The following is a 22,872-nucleotide window of genomic DNA, read 5'->3' as shown; positions in this document are numbered from 1 at the left end:
AACAATATGATTTGGCAATATGAAACTATATGAATCGGCTGCATTTTTCCTTATTCCCTGTCACGCCCACTGTTGGAACTTGAATGCATGCGAGGTCATTACCCACGTGTCATCCATGTCAGCGCGGGAAGAAGATCAACTCCTCGAGCTTGCAAATGACGGTGGTCTGAAAAGTGTGTTTGACGTAACATCCCTGCTGGTATTCTGGATCAAGGTCAAGGCTGAATATCCTGAGGTAGCCACAAAAGCACTGAAAACATTGCTTCCATTTCCAGCATCATATCTCTGTGAAGTGGTCGTTTCTGCAATGAATACAATGAAAACTAAATTGCGGAGTAGACTGGACATAAGGAACCCTCTTCAAGTATTGCTGTCTCCCATCACCCCTTGATGGGACCGTCTTGTTGAGGGGAAACAAGTCCAGGGCTCCCACTGATTCAGTGATATTGGTGTGTTGCAATGACTTTATATGTTCATATGGGGAAAATATGCATTTTGTGTTTAATATTAAATTCGTTAGATGAACCCTTTTAGAAATGAAATTGAGTGTATTAGCCACTTATAAGTGACTTAGTTGACTTATCACCTATATTCTGGTCATGATTAACATCCCCCCCCACTGGTCAGCCGGTCCACAGGAATATTGTCAATATTAAATTGGTCCGCGGTGCAAAAATGGTTGGGGACCCCTGTACTCGGACACAAGCTAAGGGCTGATCAGTTGTGGCTGGGAGTGTCTGGTGTTGAAATACCTGATGACCCCAGATAACATCACTGATGATGTATCTCAGCATCAGTTGTGACCACTGTTCCAACTATCAGGTCTGTCACCTGGTCTGGCTCATTTCCCAACATCAGACCCAGTATGTTTTCTCCTCTATTTGGGCTCTACATACTCCTTCAAGAACCCCTATTGGGTGCATTAATGAAATCCTGCCAACATAACATGGCCACAGGCTACTAACCCAAACCATTATGTCTTTGGAATGTGTTAGGAAAGCAGAGCGCCTGGAGGAAATCCACACAATCACAGGGAGAATGTACAAACTCTTTACAGACAATTATTCCTGGAGAAATTAAGATTCCCTACAATGACAATCCCATTGTTTGTGCACTTTTCCGTTATTTGTCTATGTATTTGTTTCTCCACCTCATGGTGCACATTGGCATCAATGACAGGGAATAAGGGGAGGTATAGGGAATTCGGAAGGGGCTGAAGAGCAGGACCTCTGTATTTCTCCCAGTGCTACGTGTTAGTTAGGGCAGGAATGGGGTAATAGTACAGGTGAATAAGCAGCTAAGGCAGGGGGCAGGTTTTCATGTTCTTGGATAATTGGAGCATTTCTGGACCTGTACAAGAGGGCAGTTTGCACCTAAGCTGGAGGGAAACCAACATCCTAGCTGGGAGGTTAGCTAGTGCTACTTGGGAGGGTTTAAATTAGATTGGTGGGGGGGTGGGAATGCAGAGCACCAGGACTTAAAGTGGAGAGATGGAGAGGAAGGTAATGTCAGGGGCTAATGTAAACAAACAGAAGTAATGTAATAGATATGATGGGATGGATAGTTTGAAGTGTGTGTATTTTAATGCTTGTAGTATTGGAGTAAAGATGATGAACTTACAGCATGCATCTGTAAGTGATGTTGTGGCCATTACAGAGACTTGATTGAGAGAGGGACAGGAATGGGTGCTTAATGTCCCACGATTTCAATGTTTTAGGAAAGGTGGAGAGGAAGGTAAAAGAAATTGGGGAGTAGCACTACTAATCAAGTTCGACAACAGAGCTGCACTCAGAGGGGACAAGATGGAGGGCTTATCCACTGAGTGGGTAGAACTCAAAAATAGGAAGGGATTATACTACAAACCTTCCATTAGCCATTGGGACATTGAGGAACAGGTAGACAGGCAGATTAAGGAATGGTGTTCAAAACACCAAGAGCTTCACCTTCCTAATATAAACTGAGACTTTCTGAGTGTAAGAAGTTTAGATGGTCAGAGTCTGTTAGGTGCATCCAGGAGATCAATGTAAAAGGAGAGGTGGTCCTAGATTTTGTATTGGGTAATGAACCTGGCCAGGTGACTGACCTTTCAGTGGTTGAACAGTTACAAGACAGTGAACACAACTCCTTCAGTCTCAGATAGCTATAGATAAAGGTTAAGTATGGACCTTGTGGGAGAGTGTTAAATTGGAGCAGGGTAAATTATGAGACCATTAGGCAGGAACTAGAGAGGGTTAATTTGGAACAGCTGTTTTTAGGCAAGTCCACATTGGACATGTGGAGGGTGTTTAAAGACCAAATGCACAGAATACAGGACAGAAAGAAGGAAAGAGAAGGATGGCAAGGTAAGACAACCTTGGATGTCGAGAGAGGTGATGAATTTAATGAAGAAGAGAAAGAAGTATTTAAAGCTTAGGAAGCCAGAATCAAATAGAGCCCTTGAGGATTATAAAGAAGCCAGAAAAGAACTCAAGAAGGGAATTAGGAAAGCCAGGAGGGGCCAAGATAAGTCATTGGTAGGTAGGATTAAAGAGAATCCCAAGGAATTCTATGCATACATCATGAGCAAGAAAACAGCTAGGGAAAGAGTAGGACTACTCGAGTAGAAAGGGCTTGGATGTGGAGGGTGTGAGTGAGGTCCTTAATGAGCACTTTGGTATTTACCAAGGAGAGGGACATACTGAGCGTATTGATAAGCTAGGGCACTTTGAGGTAAAAGAAGAGGTAGTGGTGAATCTCAAAGAACATTGAGATGGGTAAGTTGCCAGGGCCTGATGGGATATGCCCTGTGTTATTGAGAGAGGCAATTGAAGAGATTACTAGGGCCCTGACCAAAATCTACATGCCCTCTTGTGCCATAGTGAGGTTCCAGAGGACTGGCGAGTAGCCAATATTGTTCCATTATTCAAGAAGGGTAGCAGGGATAATTCTGGAAACTATTGACTGGTGAGTCTCACATCAGTGGTAGTGAAGTTACTGGAGAGGATTCTAGGGATGGGATTTATGAACATTTGGAAAACCATGGCCTAATTAAGGAGAGTTGGCATGGCTTTGTGTGGGGCAAGACATGTTTTACTAACTTGATTGAGTATTTTAATGAGGTGACGAGGGTGCTTCATGAAGGTAGAGCTGTGGATGTTGTTTACTTTGATATTGTTTACATCGATTTTAGTAAGGCAAGCCCCTCATGGGAGGCTCACCCAGAAGAATAAGATGCATCTGATGCAAGGTGAATTAGCCGTTATTCAGAACTGGTTTACCATTAAAATAGTCAAGAATAATAGCCAAAAGGACTTGCTCTAGTTGGAACTCTGTGATTAGTGGTGTTCGGCAAGGATCTGTACTGGAACCTCCACTGTTTGTCATGTATTTAATGTAGCTTGGTGGGTTAGTAAGTTTGCAGATGATATGATGGTGTTGTGGATAGTGCAGAACACTGGTAAAGAATACAACTGGATATAGATCATTTTCTGATATAGGCAGAGAAATGGCGGATGGATTTTAAACCAACCAAATGTGAGGTGTTGCGCTTTGGTAGGTCAAATGCACAGAGGCAACACACAGTTAAGGGCAAGATCCTTAAAATTGTTGGAGTCTAAGTTCTTATCTCCCTGAAAGTAGCTGCATAAGTTGATGGGATGGTTAAGAAGGCATATGGAATGCTTTGTGTCCTGACGAAGGTTCTTGGCCTGAAACCTCGACAGTGCTTCTCCGTATAGATGCTGCCTGGCCTGCTGCGTTTCACCAGCATTTTGTGTGTGTTGATATGGAATGCTTGCCTTTATTAGTTGAATTCAAAAGTTAGGAAGTTATGTTGCAGCTTTATAAAACTCTAATTAGGCCGCATCTGGAGTGTTGCAAACAGTTCTTGTCACCTCATTATAGGAAGAATGTTGAGGCTTTGGAGAGGGTTGAGAAAAGGTTTACCAAGAAGTTGTCTGGATTAGAGGACATGCTAAAACTTTTTTCTCTGGAAAGGTGGAGGCTGAGGGAAGATCTGATAGAGGTTTATAAGATTATGAGAGGTATAGATAGAGTAGGACAGGGTTGAAATGTATACTACTAGAGGGCATGCACTTAAGGTAAAAGGGGGTAATTTCAAAAGTTACGAACCCCGTAACTGGGTCACTTACCAGCAAAGGTAGAGAGGTCCGTTGAAGTCCGATGGTACTATTTTAACAGTATTTATTGATAAAAAATACACAAAATAATATCAATGCAAACATGCAGATAATATACGTCATCAATACTAAATCTAAACGCGCGGGTATAATAATAATCAATAAGAAGTAGCTCTGTCATTGTCTAGGGGATAATGTACTATCCGATGGAAATATAAAAGTCACTGTTAGTTCGTTCAAGCTGCAGCATTTTGGTTTGAGAGAAAGACGGGTTTAAAACTTGCCCAGTCCTTTTATGATGTCAATCCTTCGAGTCATTGGGAGTTGGTTTCCCTGTTGTTAGCTAAAAGCCGTTCTTCCGTGGTAAAAGCTACCGGTTCCGGGGCAACTGGAACCGAACACACGAGGCCTTCTCCCCACCGGCTTACGCTATTACGGGATCGCTAGCGTTTCTTCTGGTGCGTCTGAAGGGGCTGTTCCCACAGACCCTCTTTTCTCCTGACTCACAGGGTCTCAGATGTCAATCAGGTTGGGGGTGATGCAATCCCTCCCTCAACCAGCCCACTTTGCCTGAGGGCTTCCACGTAGCACAGTATTGCAATACACAAGTCCGTCTCCAAGAGACAATGGCCGTTTCCCGTAGCTTTATATCGCCGGGTGGGGGGGGGGGGACAAGACATTCCGCACGTCTCTCTCTCTCATTTCCTGGGTCTCCTGACCCAAATCAATAGTGATCTTGCGATTCTCACAAAGGAGTGGGCTACCCCGCACCCTTCGGCCCCTCAGAGCTGTGGTACATTCATAACACAAAGGAGATATGAGGGGATGAGGGGCAAGTTTTTTTACACTGAGCCTGACGGATACCTGGAATGTTCTGCCTGGGATGGTGGAAGAGGCAGTAACATCAGAGACTTAGGAAATATTTAGATAGGTATATGAATGTGAGGAAAATGAAAGCGTATGGACATTGTGTAGGCAGAAGTGATTAGTTAGCCATTAAATGATTTATTTAATTAGTTCAGTACAACATTGGAAAGAGTTCATTCTGTGGGTTCTGCCATCAGTAAGATACTAAGCTGCTGACACATCTCTTTCAGATTGAATATTTTGCTTTACTAGTTTGCCCTACTTTTTGTAGTTTAGATGTTTACAGAGGACTGGCATATTATTGGTAGATAAATTCTAAAAATACATATCAAACTTTGTATCAGTAGTTTGACTGTATATCCTACTTAAGAGAATTAGTTGATTTGAATGTTCCTGTTTTCATTTGTCTATTTTGAATGTGTGGAGTACTCCTAGAATCTGCCAGATTTGAGTACCAAAATATTATCATATATCATGGTGGATTTTCTCTTCCTTTGTTTTAATGCTTGCTCCTTTTTGGGAACCTACAGATATGTAAACACATTACTAAAGCTGATCCCGCAAGTCTTGCAGCTGCAGGAACAGCTGAGACAAGCTGTCCAAAATGGAGATATGGAAACATCACATGGCATCTGCAGAATCACTGTGGCACTTGGAGAAAATCACTCAAGGTTTTGTAGTATTGTTATTTACCTTTTACATTTCAGTCTTGTTTTGTCAGTTATTACAATGCATTCAGCTCATCTTCTGGATAATCATGTGAAACTAAAATTAAAACCTACTAAATTTTGCTTTTCTTGAACAAATAATTGCTTGGGTTTCAATTATTTAGAGAGAGCTTTTTAAATATGTATCATCACATCTTCCTATGTTTAATCCAGCAAGTGGCAAGTTTATTGTACAAGTCTTAACATTTGGGAGAATTTGTGTTTAAATAAACAAAAGTAGTCTAAGTGGGAAACCCTTTCAGATCTGCAGATGTGAAAATGTTGGGAATATTCTGAGTTTTTGGGAGTATGAAGTACAACGTGTATTTCAGTGTGATGAAATTTTATCACTAGATAAAGCAAATGTATCAGCACCTCAACCAATAAATTAACTTTTGCCAAAATAACTAGAGTAATAATTTATTAATTTGATAATTAAGAGATTTGACGAGGGAGTAATTAGGTTTGGGGACTAAAAGAGTAATACTCCGTGTTCTATTTTTCAAACTAATCAAAGCTTGGCCATTGGAAAAATAACGAAGTATAAACTTTATAACATAAAGAGTATGGGCTGGAGGCAAGAGCCTACCCAGTCAATTTGTTGATTACTACTAGGTAAAGCTAATTACTGTATTGTCCAGTTGCTTGTACAGGGAAAGCAATATTTTTTGTTATGCAAATTTGAATGTAAATTTTTTAAAAATATGTATATGGAAAGATATGTAGATAATTTCTGTGAACCTACTGATGGTCTATATATTTGGTATAAAACCTTTTTTAAATGAAATTGCTTTATTGTACTGAGCAGTTTGGTTGCAACAAGACCTGAACCATCTATCAGTAATCAAATGGTAATGAAGTTAAAATACCAGTTTTAAAATATTTATAGACAATAGACAATAGGTGCAGAAGTAGACCATTCAGCCCCTCGAGTCTGCACCGGCATTCTGAGATCATGGCTGATCATTCACTATCAATACCCAGTCCCTGCCTTGTCCCCATATCCCTTGATTCCCCTATCCATCAGATATCTATCTAGCTCCTTCTTGAAAGCATCCAGAGAATTGGCCTCCACTGTCTTCCGAGGCAGTGCATTCCACACCTCCACAACTCTCTGGGAGAAGACGTTTTTCCTCAACTCTGTTTTAAATAACTGACCTCTTATTCTCAATCCATGCCCTCTGGTACTGGACTCTCCCAACATCTGGAACATATTTCCTGCCTCAATCCTATCAAATCCTTTAATTATCTTAAATGTTTCAATCAGATCCCCTCTCAATCTCCTCAATTCCAGCATGTACAAGCCCAATCTCTCCAATCTCTCTGCGTAAGACAGCCCTGCCATCCCAGGAATCAACCTGGTGAATCTACGCTGCATTTCCTCAATTGCTAGAATGTCCTTCCTTAAACCTGGAGACCAAAACTGTACACAATATTCCAGGTGTGGTCTCACCAGGGCCCTGTACAAATGCAAAAGGACATCCTTGCTCTTGTACTCTTGTAATAAAGGCCAATATTCCATTTGCCCTCTTCACTGCCTGTTGCACTTGCTCATTCACCTTCATTGACTGATGAACTAGGACTCCTAGGTCTCTTTGCATTTCTCCCTTACCTAACTCTACACCATTCAGACAATACTCTGCCCTCTTGTTCCTGCTTCCAAAGTGGATAACTTCACATTTATTCACATTGAATGACATCTGCCAAGTATCTGCCCACTCACCCAGCCTATCCAAGTCTCCCTGTATTCTCCTAACGTCCTCTTCGCATGTCACACTGCCACCCGGTTTAGTATCGTCAGCAAACTTGCTGATATAGTTTTCAATGCCCTCATCTAAATCGTTGACATAAATCGTAAAGAGCTGTGGTCCCAATACAGAGCCCTGTGGTACCCCACTAGTCACCTCCAGCCAGTCCGAGAAACACCCATTCACTGCTACCTTTTGCTTTCTATCTGCCAACCAGTTTTCTATCCATGTTGAAACCCTGCCCCCAATGCCATGAGCTCTGATTTTACTTACCAGTCTCCTATGTGGCACCTTATCGAATGCCTTCTGAAAATCTAGGTACACTACATCCACTGGCTTACCCTCGTCTAACATCCTTGTTACACCCTCAAAAAACCCTTGGTAAATCCATGCTGGCTCGGCCTAATCCTATTATTGCCATCAAGATATGCCACTATTTCGTCCTTAATAATGGACTCAAGCATCTTCCCCACGACTGACGTTAGGCTAACAGGGCGATAGTTCTCTGTTTTCTCCTTCCCTCCCTTCTTGAAAAGTGGGATAACATTAGCCACTCTCCAATCTTCAGGAACTGATCCTGAATCTAAGGAACATTGGAAAATGATTACCAATGCATCCGCAATTTCCTGAGCCACCTCTTTTAGAACCCTCGGATGCAGACCATCTGGACCCGGGGATTTATTAGCCTTCAGTCCTATCAGTCTACTCATCACAGTTTCTTTCCTAATGTCAATCTGTTTCAATTCCTCTGCTATCTTATGACCCTGGCCCATCCATACATCTGGGAGATTGCTTGTGTCCTCCCTGGTGAAGACAGATCTAAAGTATGCATTAAGTTCTGTTGCCATTTCCCTGTTTCCCATAACAATTTCTCTCAATTCATTCCTCAAGGGGCCAACATTGTTCTTAACTATCTTCTTTCTCTTCACATAGCTAAAAAAGCTTTTGCTATCCCCTTTTATATTCCTGGCTAGACTGAGCTCATACCTGATTTTTTCTCTCCATATTGCTTTTTTAGTTAAGATCTGCTGTTCCTTTAAACTTTCCCAATCATCTGTATTCCCACTCATCATAGCCCTGTCATACTACTTTTTCTTTAATGCTATACAATCTCTGACTTCCTTTGTCAACCACTGTGGCCCCTTCCCCCTCTTTGAATCCCTCCTTCTCATTGGAATGAACTGCTTTTGCATCTTTTGTATTATCCCCAAGAATATCTGCCACTGCTGATCCACTGTCTTTCCTGCCAGGGCATCCGCCCATTTAACTTTGGCCAGCTCTTCCCTCATGGCTCCGTAGTCTCCTTTATTTAATTGCAATACTGACACCTCTGATCTGCCCTTATCCCTCTCAAATTGTAGATAAAAACTTATCATGTTATGATCACTACTTCCTAATGGCTCCTTTACTTCAAGATCACTTATCAATTCCTGTTCATTACACATCACCAAGTCCAAAATAGCCTCGTTCCTGGTTGGCTCAAGCACAAGCTGTTCCAAAAATACATCCCTTAGACACTCCACTAACTCCCTATCCTGGGGTCCAGCACCTACCTGATTCTCCCAGTTCACCTGCATGTTGAAATCTCCCATAATGACTGCATTACTTTTAGCACATGCCAGTGTTAACTCCCTAATCAACTTGTACCCAATATCCACGCTACTGTTTGGGGGCCTGTACACAACACCCATTAGAGTCTTTTTACCCTTACTGTTCCTCAGCTCAATCCACACAGACTCTACTTCCCCTGTTCTTAAGTCACCCCTTGCTAAGGACTGAATCTCATTCCTCACCAACAGGGCCACCCCACCCCCTCTTCCCATATTTCTGTCTCTACGATAGCACGTATACCCTGGTACACTCAATTCCCAGGCCTGATCCCCTTGCAGCCATGTCTCTGTTATCCCAACAATATCGTAGATCCCCATTTTCATCTGAGCTTCAAGCTCATCCATCTTATTTCTGACACTACGCGCATTCAAGTATAGAATTCTTAGCCCATTCCTCCTCTCTTTGCTTAAAACACTGTCTATTGTACCTAACCCAGCTCCTTGAACTTCCATCGGGCTAATTGCACCTTGAATTTTGATGACCTTCTCAAGATCACCCAAACCTTCTACACATTTAACCCCATGCTCCTTCTGACCAACCCTCTGTACATGTAACTTTTCCAACACATGTCCTGTCTCACCTTTCTCCTTTACACAATTAATATTTGGGAAACGTGTATTCCCCACCTGTCCCTTATCCTTCATCATATCATCTTCTCTCGTATTCTGGATCCCTGCCCCCTGCACATCTAGTTTAAACCCCCCCCCCCCCCCCCGAGCAGCACTGGCAAACATTCCTGCAAGAATGTTAGTACCCCTCCAGTTCAGATGTAGACCGTCCCTTCGAAACTATTACTATTGAAAAGTTCTATTACTATTACTGTTGAAAAGTAAACTTTACTATTACAGTCAGTGAATGTAAAGCTTTCACAGTCTGTGAATTACCTTTTTGTTTTTTTTTTGCCACTTCTGAATTATATTTATTGATAATGTTCTTAACCAAAGCTGCTTGCTTTCTGTGCAGAGCGTTGTTGGAGCAAGTAGAGCACTGGCAGACCTTTCTTGCACTTGTCAACATGATCATGTTTTGTACAGGAATACCAGGTCACTACCCAGTGAATGAAACTACCAGCTCTTTAACCCTTACCTTCTGGTATACTCTACAGGTATGAAGAATATACTTATGGTCTTGTATAAACCAAACATAACATGCGAACTGCTGTTGCATAATGCTGTTGCTGATTCTTCTCATGGTTTTGCATTGTTGTGTATAGAGAAGTATTTGAGTTTTGAACTTTACAAGAAAAATCAACTTCACTTTTCTTTAAAAGCTACTTTGGTGTGCTTCCTAACCTCTTGATTATTTCTTCCTTGTTTCAGAATGCCAGTATGCAGATTGTTTTGCTTTTAGTTTTAGATTATAAAGGTTTCTTCAGAACCCCGCAGAATAGACCTTCTGAAATCAGAATCAGATTTATTATCTCTAACATATGTCTTGAAATTTGTTGTTTTGCAGCAGCAGTACAGTTTAATATACTGTATATGCATTTTATTATAGACCACAATAAGAAATGGGTATAAAAATAATTAGTGCAAAAAGAGAGCAAATAATGTAGTGTTCGTGGTCTGTTCAGAAATCTGATGGCAGAGAGTAAGAAGCTGTTCCTAAAACTTTGAATGTGAATCTTCAGGCTTAATGGAAGGGTATTTGTTTCATGTGTATTCCCACTGTTTCCTCATAAATGGCCTCCAATAGCTCATTTATTACTTCATGGGTAAATCCATGATTCCTATCTACTTGGGCAGGATCATCTTTCTCATGCAGCTGAAATTTGTCTTTTTCCAGAAAAATGAGTTAGCATTTTGTTTTTCTTCAATCTTATTTGTAACTACTGTGAACCTGAAGATATGATCAGTTTCCCATATGCTCTTCATCCTTTGGTTCAGGGTTTAAATAAAATTCTGCTTATTCCACAGGTTAAGTGCAGTTACAACAATTAAAAAAAAAGTTATTTGTTACACATCAAGTCAGGAAAGGTGAAAAATAACATCACTGTGGTGAATTTCTAATTATTGCCTTTCTGCTTGAAATTGGTGATGTACTCATTACTGGTGCCTTGTGTATCTGGAGTACAGATTTTTAACTATAATTAAAAAGTGGAAAGGTGCACCATATTTAATTATCACATTTTGATACAAAGACACTTGGTGAGATTCGTTTTTTTTCTGAAATGCCTTTCATTAAATACACACTCCTGAGTGAATTAATAATTAGAAATTTTGCACAGTGAACTGTTATTTCTTACCTTTCACTGTATTATGCAGCTAGTGATTTGTGGATGCACTGAAGGTTGAGTTGGTGGTAAGGAAGTTAAATACAATGTTAGCATTCACTTTGAGGGGACTAGAGCAAGGATGTGATACTGAGGCTTATGAAGCATTGGTCAGACCACAATCAGAGTATTGTAAGCCCCTTATCTAAGAAAGGATTTGCCGGCATTGGAGAGAGTCCAGTGAAGGTTCATGAGAATGACTCCAGGAATGAAAGGATTGACATATGAGGAACTTTTGATAGCCCTGGGTCTGATCTTGCTAGAGTTTTGAAGATGGGGGGGGGGGGGGGGGGGGTGGTTCTAATGGAAACCAATTTACTGTTGAAAAGCCTAGATAGTTTGGGTGTGGTTGAGTCTAGGACCAGAGGGCACAGCCCAGAATAGAGGGATGTTCATTTAGAATAGAGTGAGGAGGAAATTTTTTAGCCAGAGGGTGATGAATCTGTGGAATTCATTACCACAGACTGTTATGGAGACCAAGTTTGAGTATATTTAAAGCAAAGGTTGATAGGTTCTTGATTAGTCAGGGGGATCAAAGGTTACAGGGAGAAGGCAGAAGAATGAGTTTGAGAGGGATAATAAATCGGCCATGATGTAATTGTGGAGCAAACTTGATGGGCCTAATAATTCTGATCCTATGTCTTATGTTGTACGAGTTTCTTAATTGCCTCTTCTGAAGTATCTTCCTCTACCACATCCCCTGGCGGGCATTCCATGTATTCACCACTCTTTGTCTAAAAAAAACCAAACAAACATACCTCTGACATCCCTCCGATTCTTTCTTCCAATCAATTTAAAATTATGCCCCCCCCCCCGTATTCACCATTTCAACCCTGAGGGGAAAAAGTCTCTGGTTATTTACTTGATCTGTGTCTCTTATCATCTTATGAAGTCACCTCTCAACCTCCTTTGCTCCAGGGAGAAAAGCTCCAGGTCATGGTTCACTTTATGCAAATGTTTGTATCTGAGATACATATGAATAAACTGCCAGTTAAATTGTATATGTACATTACTGATCTACCCTCACCTAAGGAATTGAAAGCTCTTAATTTATGTTTTCTTTGCTAAAGGAGGTTGCAAAATCAGGCTCTAATTTTGAACTGTAAAAGTTATAGTTACAGTTTATAATAAGCAATTGATGAAAGTGACATAACAGTGATCTTGAAGTGCTAATAATTTTGCATGACTAAGATAAAAATTATCAAAATAAAATTAACATTAGAAGTTTAGTCAGTATACCGGCAGTAGTTAAGGATTTGTGGTAAGACTTTAAAAACCATAAACATGAGAAATTTTCCAGATGCTGGAAATCCAGAGCAACACATACAAAATGCTGGATGAACTCAGCAGGTCAGGTAGCGTCTATTGAAATGAATAGACAGTCGATGTTTTGGGCTGAGACCCTTCTTCAGTATAGGAAAGGAAGGGGTAAGATGCCAGAATTAAAGTTGGGAGGAGGGAATGGGGATAGCTAGAAGGTGATAGATGAAGCCAGGTGGGTAGGAAAGGTAAAGGGCTGGAGATGAAGGAATCTGATAGTAGAGGAGTGTGGATCACAGGAGAAGGGAAAGGAGGAGGGGACCTGGGGGAGGTGATAGGTAGGTGAGAAAGAAGTAAGAGGTCAGAGTGGTGAAGAAGAGAGTGGGAAGGGAATTTTTTTTTGTTTGCCAGAAGGAGAAATCAATATCAATGCCATCAGGGTGGAGGCTATCCAGACAGAATATAAGGTGTTGCTCCTCTACCCTGAGAATGGCCTCACCTTGGCACCAGAGGAGGCCATGGATTGACGTGTCATAATGGGAATGGGAATTAAAATGTGGTTACCAGGAATTACCGCTTTTGACATATGGAACAGAGATTCTTGACAAAGCAATCCCAAATTTGCAACAGGTCTCACCAACGTCGAGACTGCATTGGGAGCACTGGACACAACAGATGACCCCAGCAGATTTGCAGGTGGAGTGTTGCCTCACCTCGAAGGTCTTTTCGGGCCCTGAATAGAGTTGAGGGAGGAGGTGAATGGGCAGGTGTGTCACTTAGGCTGCTTGTAGTAATAAGTGCTGGGGGGGGGGGCAGTGAGATTAGTAGGGAGGAATGAATGGACAAGGGAATCACAGAGGGAGTGATCCTACGGAAAGCAGAGAGATGGAGAGGTAAAGATATGTTTGGCGGTAGGATCCCTTTGGAGATGACGGAAATTGTGGAGAATGATGTATGCAGTAAGTCTTGGGGTGGTATGTAAGGAAAAGAGGATCTCCATCTCTGTTAGGATGGTAGGAAGATGGTGTGAGTGCAGGTGTTTGGGAAATGGAGGAGCGCTGTCAGTGAAGGTGCCAAAGGGTTTCGGCCCGAAACGTCAACTGTACTTTTTTCCATAGATACTGCCTGGCCTGCTGAGTTCCTCCAGCATTTTGTGTGTGTTGCTTGAAGTGTTGGGCAGCATTGCTGGAGAAGACTTTGAACATGAACTGTTCTACGTAGCCAGCGAAAAGGCAGGCATAACTGTGGCCCATGTGGGTGCCCATAGCTGCTCCTCAAGTCTGGAAAAAGTAGGAGGAGCCGAATGAAAAATTGTTGAGGTTGAGGGCCAGTTCTGTCAGACAGGGGAAGGTGGTGGTGGAGTGGAACTGGTTGGCTTTTTATTGAAAAAGAAGCATAGAGATTTAAGGCCTTATTCTTGGGGAATGAAAGCATATCGGGACTTGACATCCATGGTGAAAATGAGGCAGTAAGGGCCAGGGAATTGAAAGCTATTGGGGAGGTTGAGAGCATGAGAAGTGTTGTTGGATGTAGTTGGGAAGGGACTAAGTCAAGGGGGATAGAATGGAGTAGAGGTATGAGGACACAACTTTTATTGCACCGTGCTCTTGAGTAGAAGGACGTGGGAGTGCTTGTTCATGTATCATAAAAGGTTGGTTTGCAGGTGCAGCAGGCTATCAAGAAGGCAAATGGAATCTTGACCTTCATTGCTAGAGAGATTGAATTTAAAAGATGGACGTCATGCTGCAACTGTATAGGGTACTGGTGAGGCCTCATCTGGTGTACTGTGTGCAGTTCTGCTCTCGTTCTTTGAGGAAAAATATACTGTCCTTGAGGCATGCAGAGGAGGTTCACCAGGTTGATTCCGGAGATGAGGGGGTTAGACTATGAGGATAGATTGAGTCGCCTATGAGTGTACTCAGCGGAATTCAGAAGAATGAGAGGAGATCTTATAGAAACATATAAAATTATGAAAGGGGTAGATAAAATAGAGACAGGAAAGTTGTTTCCATTGGTAGGTGAGACTAGGACTAGGGGACATAGCCTCTAGATTCTGGGGAGTAAATTTAGGATGGAGATGAGGAGGAACTGCTTTTCCCAGAGAGTGCAGAATAGTGGAATTCTCTGCCCAATGAAGCAGTGGAGGCTACCTCAGTACATATCTTAAATATCTTAAGGTTGGATAGATTTTTGCATAGTCGTGGAATTTAGAGTTATGTGGAAAAGCCAGGTGGGTGGAGATGAGTCCATGGCCAGATCAGCCATAATCTTAATGAATGGCAAAGCGGGCTCAATAGGCCAGGTGGCCTACTCCCACTCCTATTTCTTATGTTCTTATGTAACCACTGATGTCAGGCTAACTGGTCTATAATTTCTTCTCTGCTGCCTTCCTCCTTTCTTAAAGAGTGGGGTGACATTTGCAATTTTCCAGTCTTCTGGCACCATACCAGAGTCCAATGATTTTTGAAAGATCATTAATAATGCCTCCACAATTTCTACTGCCTCCTCTTTCAGATCCCTAGGGTGCAGTTCATCTGGTCTGGGAACTTGTGTATTCTTAGGTCTTTCAGCTTTTTGAGCACCTTCTCCCTTGTAGTAGTAACTGCATTCACTTCTTTTCCCTCATACCCTTCAACATCTGGCACACTGCTAGTGTCTTCCACAGTGAAGACTGATGCAAAATACTCATTTAGTTCATCTGACATCTCCTTGTCCCCCACCATTATTTCCCTGGCCTCATTTTCTAGCGATCCATTATCCACTCTTATCTCTCGTTTATGTTTTACATACTTGAAAAAGCTTTTTACTATCCACTTTGATATTGTTTGCTAGTTTGCTTTCATATTTCATCTTATCTGTACTTTTTAGTTGCTCTCTGCAGGGTTTTAAAAGCTTCCCAATCCTCTGTCTTCCCACAAGTTTTTGCTTTGTTGTATGTCTTCTCTTTTGGAAGTAAGTATGGGGGAGGGGAATATCAGAGGTAAGTTTTTTTACACAGAGTGCATGGAATGCTCTGTCAGGGGTGATGTTAGAGACTGCTGTGTTAGGGGCATTTAAGAAACTCTTAGATAGACATTAGGAAAGACACCTACATTTAACTTCCACTCTATTAGGCTATTCCTCAGCCTAATAGAGTGGAACTCCATCATTGCAATCTGACAGGGAAATAATGATTTTTTGTTTAGTTTTATGTTTCTAGAAACTCCTATCCTCTAGAGCTAAAAGACACTTTTTGGTACAAATTTGATTGTTTCCAAACACCGTTGACTGCATAGAAAGTAACTGAGGTGAAAAAGAGAATGAAAGTTTACTTTGATCTGTTTTTAAAATTAGAACTACTTAGCTGCTTGTATGTCAGAAGTGTAATTCTCAACAAAAATCATTAGTTACTGAAATTATTTCCCCTTGCATTTATTTTAAATGAATGAATTACAATTTCAGATGTGTACTAATTATCCTTGAAAAGTGAAGGGGAACCTGCATGTTGTGCTGAAGATTCATTAACATTGTTCCATTTCATTCCAATTCATATGTTTTAGAAGTTATTAATTAAAGTATATCTTTTTCTTGTCTGTCTTGTAGGATGATATAATGTCATTTGAAGCTGAGAAGCAGGTTGTATATCTACAAGTTTATCGTCCTGTTTACTTTCAGTTAGTTGATGTTCTGCTCCACAAAGCTCAGTTCCCTTCAGATGAAGAATATTCCTCTTGGTCGTCCGATGAAAAAGAACAATTTAGAATATACAGGTAAGAAAGTAATGCTCCACAGGAATAATATTTAGGTGTTTACAGTCCAGTAAGCGTCTTGTTCTTTTTTTCTGCTTGCTAATTGTTGAAACTTGATATTGAATAGATGATAATGACACTTTACAGATTATTAATCACATGGTGAACATTGCAAGTTATTTATAAAGAGAAATTAAAAATCTGTCCTCTGTTCAAGACTAAATTATATTGTGTCCTTGAATGAATACAAGTGATTTTCTGTTTTATGAATATTGGTGTTTCCATACCAGGCTGTGATGCAACTAGTCAATATACTGTCCACCACACATCTGTAGAAGTTTGTCTGAATTTTAGTTGTCATGCTGAATCTTTGCAAACTCCTAGGGAAGTAGAGGTGCTACCGTACTTTCTTCATAACTCTGCTTGCATGCTGGGCCCAGGTCAGGATCCCTGAAATAATGATACTGAGGAATTTAAATTTGCTGACCCACTCCACCTCTGATCTTCCTTTGAGGACTGGACCGTGGACCTCTGGTTTCCTCTTCCTGAGTCAATAATCAGCTCTTTGGTCTTACTGACACTGAGTAAGAAGTTGTTGTTGTGACAGCACTCAGCCAGATTTTCAGTCTCCCTCCTTTATACTGGTTCATCAACACCTTTGACTCAGTTTGCGACAGTGGTGTCATTAGTTAATGTGGCATTGAAGCTGTGCTTAGCCACACAGTCACAAGTGTAAAGCAAGTAGAGTTGGGCTAAGCACACAGTCTTGTGGTGGCTTCTGTGTTGATAGAGATCGTGGAGCAGATGTTGCCAAACTGAACTGACTGTGGTCTGCAAGTGTGGAAATCGAGGATCTGATTGCACAAGGAGGTATTGAAGCCAATGTCTTAAAGCTTATTGATTAGTTTTGAGAGGGTGTTGATGTTGAATGCCGAGCTGTAGTTGGCAAAGAGCATCCTGATGTATGCATCTTCACTGTCATGATATTCCAGGGTTGAGTGAAGAGCTACTGATTTAGCACCTCCTGGGACCTGTTGTGCTAGTAAGCAAATTGAAGCAGATCCAAGTGGTTTCTCAGGCAGGAGTTGATTTGTTTCATCACTGACCTCTCGGAACACATCATCACAGAGGATGTAAGTGCTACTGGACGATAGTCTTGAGTTAGGTTACCATGTTCTTCTTAATCACTGGTATAAGTGAAGTCTGAAGCAGGCGGGTACCTCAGACTGCGGAAGCGAGAGCTTAAAGATCTCAGTGAACACTCCAGCCAGTGATCAGCACAGATCTTTAATACTTTGCCAGTTACCTAGTCTGGGCTGGATGCTTTTTGTTGTTCTACCCTCTTGAAGGTTGCTTGTAGAAAGTATTGAGCTCATCTGGAAGTAAAGCCCTGTGGTTGCTTAGGTCGCTTGATTTTACTTTATAAGAGGTGATAGCATTCAAGTCCAGCCACAACTGTTCAACATCCTCCTTTGATTCAAGTTCAGTCTGGAATTGCCACCTTGTACATGAGATGGTTTTCTGGAAATTGTACCTGGACCTTTTGTAACTTTCTTGGTCACCTGACTTTGATGCCTTTGATCTGGCCATCAGCAGATTGCAGATCTCATATTTCACCCAGGGCTTCTGGTTGGGAAGAGTCTGAATGATTTTGTCGGGCCATAGTCGTCTAAACTATTTTAATAAAGTCCATGACAACTGTGGTGTATTCATTCAGATCTACAGATTTGAACATGGCCCAATCCACTGACTCAAAACAATCCAGTAGCCACTCTTCTGCCTCCTGCGACCACTTCTTTGTTGTCCTAATCTCTGCAGCTTTGCTCTTTACCTTCTGCCTGTACTCAGGGAGGAGAAGGACAGCCACATGATCAGATTTACTGAAATGCACTCTGGGCATAGAACAGTAAATAGTATGATGGTGGTCTAGTGTGTTGGGACCTCTGGTGCTGCAGGTTATGTGTTGATGCTAATTGGGCAGGGATTTCTTCAAACAAGCCTGGTTAAAGTCCCTGACTGTGATTTGAAATGAGTCAGGATGGACTGTTTCTTGTTTGGAGACAGCATCATCAGGTATCTCAAGTGCTTGATTGTAGTGGGCTGCTGGTGGTATATAAGCTGCGGTGAGGATTATGGAGGAGAACTCCCTATGTAAATAGAACGGACAGCATTTAATCATTAGGCGTTCAGGTCAAGGGAACATGAGTTTGACAAAACTGCCACATTGCAGCACAACCTAGAGTTTATCATGAAACACAAACCTTCACCTATTGCCTTTTCCAAATCAGCAGTTCAGTTCATCCTGTGAATTGAGAAGCTTTTGGGTGTGATCGCTGTATAGTTAAAATTTAATAGAAATTTAGATTCCTGGCAAATCTACAGGTTTGTTTACAAAATGGAGTAGAGATTGTGGATTAGCCATGATGTTATTAAATGGTAGAATTGTGTCTAGTGGTACCTTTGGCATTATCCTGCTTCTATTGTGGAATCTTCAGTTCCTTCATTATAGCTTCTTCCATTGTGGATTATGCACCTGTAAATGGTGGTATATAAATGCTCCATTTCATTTGATGAAACTAAGAATTCTGATATTCTTTAAGTGTTAAAGGGGTGAATTTTCAATTCTATGTTTTAAATGTTTGAGTAATTTTGATGTAAATACATTTATAATTTTGCTTAATTATTTTAACAAATTGTATCTGTCCTTGGCAGAGTTGATATCTCTGACACTCTGATGTATGTATACGAAATGCTGGGAGCTGAACTGCTAAGTAATCTGTATGATAAATTAGGAAGACTTTTAACTAACTCTGAGCAACCAACATCATGGCAGGTGAATACAAGTTTGTTGTACTACAACTAATGATTTATTTATGTTCAATTTATTGTAAATATCATTTTAATCTTCATTTTAGAATTATATCCTCATTAATTTATAAATGCAGAAATTCTGGACTTGATGTATTGTAACACTTTTCTCCTCTCTGTTTAGCACATTGAAGCCTGTTTGTATGGGTTTCAATCCATTGCAGAAACCAATGATGTCAACTATTCTGACGTAATTCCAGGATTGATTGGTCTTATCCCACGGATAAACATCAGCAATGTGCAGTTAGCTGACACAGTAATGTTTACAATAGGTATGCATTATAACTTTTGAGTATATTTATTAATGAGGCAGCTATTCCTAATAACTATGGTTTGCTTGCTCTTGGTCTGATAACTTCATAGTAATATTTATACAGCACAGAAACAGTCTTTTCAGCCTATCATACCGATGCTGATCATTAAGTATCTTTGTACACTAATCCCATTTATCAGCACTAGCTTTTAGCCATCTGTGTTAGTGACTCAAATCCTCGTGTCGATATCTTATTGAAGTTGAGAGTACACACCTCCACCACCATTCATTCAGGCAGTGCTTTCCAGGGCCCAGCCATCTTCAGGGTAACCACATGCTGCTTTCACCACCTTATGTACCACTTTAAACATCCATGGATTTGTACACTGAGGTCCCTCTGTTCTTCAAAATTGCCTTAGGTTCTGCCATTCATTTTGCGTGGCCTATCCTTATTCTTTATATCCAAGTGCACAGTCTTGTATTGATCAGGATTAAATTCCAATTGCTGTTACTCTGCACATTATATCAACTGATAATACTCCTTTTGGATGAGGGGTTCAGAAACAGGTTCTTTGGCCCATCATTTGCTAGTCAGGACAGATTTCAGGTATTGTGTTATCCACTTGGGCAATGTGTTTAAATTCCATTTGCTCCCTGCATGAAAAGCTTCTTCCTCAAATCCCTTTTAATTCTCTTTTGATCCCTCTGACCCTAGTCTTGTGCCCTTTAGATTTTGCCATCCATGTTTTGAGGGGAAAATCTTTCCACTTACCAAAGGGGTAATCCCTGGCTAATATTTATATTTCCATTAAAACCACGTAAAGTAGATTATCCTGAAATATGAATTTCTTTCTCATAAACACTGCTTGCTATCCAGAGTATTTCTAGTATTCTCTTTTTAAATTTCCTGTCAGCAGCAGCTGTTCTATTATTATTCTGTAATATGTTGATTTTTGTCGGCGCTGGCTACATGCAAACTGCATGCCAAGTCACTTGAATTACAATCACTTAGTAACTTGCAGCAAAATAAAATCAGATACCTAGAGCTCTCTCAAACCATTTGTACTTAAAATATAGAAATTCCTATTCTTTTGATGATTGCTGTGATTGTCATTGCAGTTTGAGTGCCCTTTTTGTTCTAAATCTATTCTAATTTCTATTGTAGGTGCACTAGCCGAATGGCTGGCTGACCACCCTGTGATGATCAACAGTGTATTACCACTGGTACTGCATGCTTTGGGCAACCCAGAGCTTTCCATATCCAGTGTTTCCACGCTGAAAAAGATCTGTAGAGAATGCAAGTATGACCTACCTCCCTATGCTGCTAATATTGTGGCTGTTTCTCAGGTAATGATCACTGAGACTTAATAACTATACTTGTAGTAGTGAGTAATTGTATCTCCTTACATTTAGGAGACTGAACTAAAAGTTTTGCTGATACTTTAGAAATAATGAGCAGTATACTTTAGTTATTATAGAAAATTTAATTTCTCAGTTATGAGTACATATTGTGAATAATATCACTTATTTAGAAAAATATTTTTTTAAAGTTACTGATAAAAAAGTTGATGATATTTTGTGTCTGAGGATGAAAATTAATTGAGAGGTACAACATGTTTGTATGGAAAAGGGTTCTTGTAAAAGTCCTTTATTAATAATGGTCAAGTGGGTTTTTTCTGGATGGATTTTGCATATTATGCTCATAGATAAAGAGAAATTTGGACATGCAGTGATCTTAGATTTGCATTGCGAGCACAGATTATTCTAATGATAAGGTTGAGGTGCACTTAGATGTATTTTTAATCTGACATTCCTGTTATATTACCAACTGAAATAAATAAGTACAGAATTGGAAACAAGTAAAAGTTGACTATATGCTGTTGAAAGTTGTATTTGAAATTCAGTTTTGGAGAAGTTGAAGTTTTACTGAAATAGATTAAATGAGTATAATTTTTTTGTGAACAGTTCATATCCATTTCCCACCTTAACATCTTTAACAGTAAAATTAAATAATGAAATATTTTTATTTAGTTGAATTGAAATTTTCATGAGACTTATCAGGGTTGAGGTTAAAGGATAGGTAATAGTTGTGTAGTGTGTTGTAATTTAACAGATGATAATTGGTATTTTCTGTTTTATTGTTGTTTTCCACAGGAAGTTTTAATGAAACAAATTCATAAGGTCAGTTGATTAAAATTTATTGATATTAAAACAAATATATCAATGAAGTACTTGTATTCACATCTATAAAAATATTTTTTCACTCTTTATAAAACTAGTACTGAACTGCTTCAAATTTTAGTTGGAATTGCCTTAAACATCTGCACTACATATATAGACCATAAGACATTGGGGTGGAATTTGGCTGTTCGGTCCATTGGCTTTGCCTTGCCATTCAATAATGGATAGTTTTTTTCAACTTCATTCTCTGCATCTTCCCTGTAACCCTTAACCCCCTTACCAATTACAAACCTGTCAATCATTTGCCTTAAATATCATACCAGAGGATCTGTTCTGGAATTAGCATGTAAGTGCCAAAATAAAGAAGGCACGGCAGCACCTCTACTTTCTTAGAAGTTGGCTCAGATTTGACATGTCACCGAAAAATTTGACAAACTTCTGTTGTTGCACAATGAAGAGTGTCCTGATTGGTTGCCTCACTACCCATTATGGAAACACCACTACCCAAGAATGGGAGGGTCTTCTAAAAGTGGTGAATATAGCATAGTCCATCACAGGCAAAGCCCTCCCCATCACTGAGCACATCTGCAAGGTGCGTTGCCACAAGGAAGTAGCATTCATCATCTATTCCTTCCACCATTGTGCCCATGCTCTAACATCGGGAAGGAGGTACAAGGGCCTTAAGTGCCACACCACCAGATTCAGGAACAGTTATTACCCTTCAACCATCAGGATCCTGAGCCAGCATGGTAACTTCAGTCACCTCAACTCTGAAATACTTCCACATCTTATGGATTCATGGCACAATCTATGGACATGCTTTCAAGACTGTACAACTCTTGTTCTCAGCATTATTTTATCTATCTATCTATCTATCTACTCTTTCTACGTATCTTTGTGTATCTGTAGTCTTTTTGCACGTTGGTTGTCAGACTTTGTGTGTGGTTTTGTATTGATTCTATTGTACTTCTCTGTTCTATTGTGAATGCCTGCAAGAAAATGAATCACAAGGTAATATATAGTGACATATGTACTTTGATCATTTGCTTTGAACTTTGAACTCAATGACTTATCCACTACAACACTCTATGGGGAAGAATTCCACAGATTCACAACCTACTGGATGAAGAAATTCTTCCTCATCTCAATTCTTTATTCTATGGAATTCTTTATTCTTTACTTCCCCTCAGATCCTAGACTCTCCTACTATTGGAAATGTACCTTTATATGGATTCTAACTTTTGTATATAATTAATCTT

At 40.3% G+C, this 22,872-nt stretch overlaps 1 protein-coding gene across 1 annotated transcript in view; it reads left to right on the top strand.

Annotated features, from left to right (window-relative positions):
* Nucleotides 1-22,872, top strand: part of ipo13b (importin 13b) — a 132,443-nt gene that overhangs the window by 33,931 nt on the left and 75,640 nt on the right. Inside the window, exons 3-9 of the mRNA XM_059984219.1 lie at nucleotides 5,516-5,656; nucleotides 10,015-10,156; nucleotides 16,166-16,332; nucleotides 19,024-19,144; nucleotides 19,304-19,451; nucleotides 20,598-20,779; nucleotides 21,587-21,613. Of these exons, the coding sequence (XP_059840202.1) occupies nucleotides 5,516-5,656; nucleotides 10,015-10,156; nucleotides 16,166-16,332; nucleotides 19,024-19,144; nucleotides 19,304-19,451; nucleotides 20,598-20,779; nucleotides 21,587-21,613 (928 nt within the window). The remainder of the gene's footprint in view (nucleotides 1-5,515; nucleotides 5,657-10,014; nucleotides 10,157-16,165; nucleotides 16,333-19,023; nucleotides 19,145-19,303; nucleotides 19,452-20,597; nucleotides 20,780-21,586; nucleotides 21,614-22,872) is intronic.

This window comes from Hypanus sabinus, chromosome 11, assembly GCF_030144855.1.
Source record: "Hypanus sabinus isolate sHypSab1 chromosome 11, sHypSab1.hap1, whole genome shotgun sequence".
Classification (NCBI taxonomy): Eukaryota; Metazoa; Chordata; class Chondrichthyes; order Myliobatiformes; family Dasyatidae; genus Hypanus; species Hypanus sabinus.
Note: the sequence above shows the minus strand (reverse complement) of the source record. Positions and strands in the feature narration are given on the sequence as shown.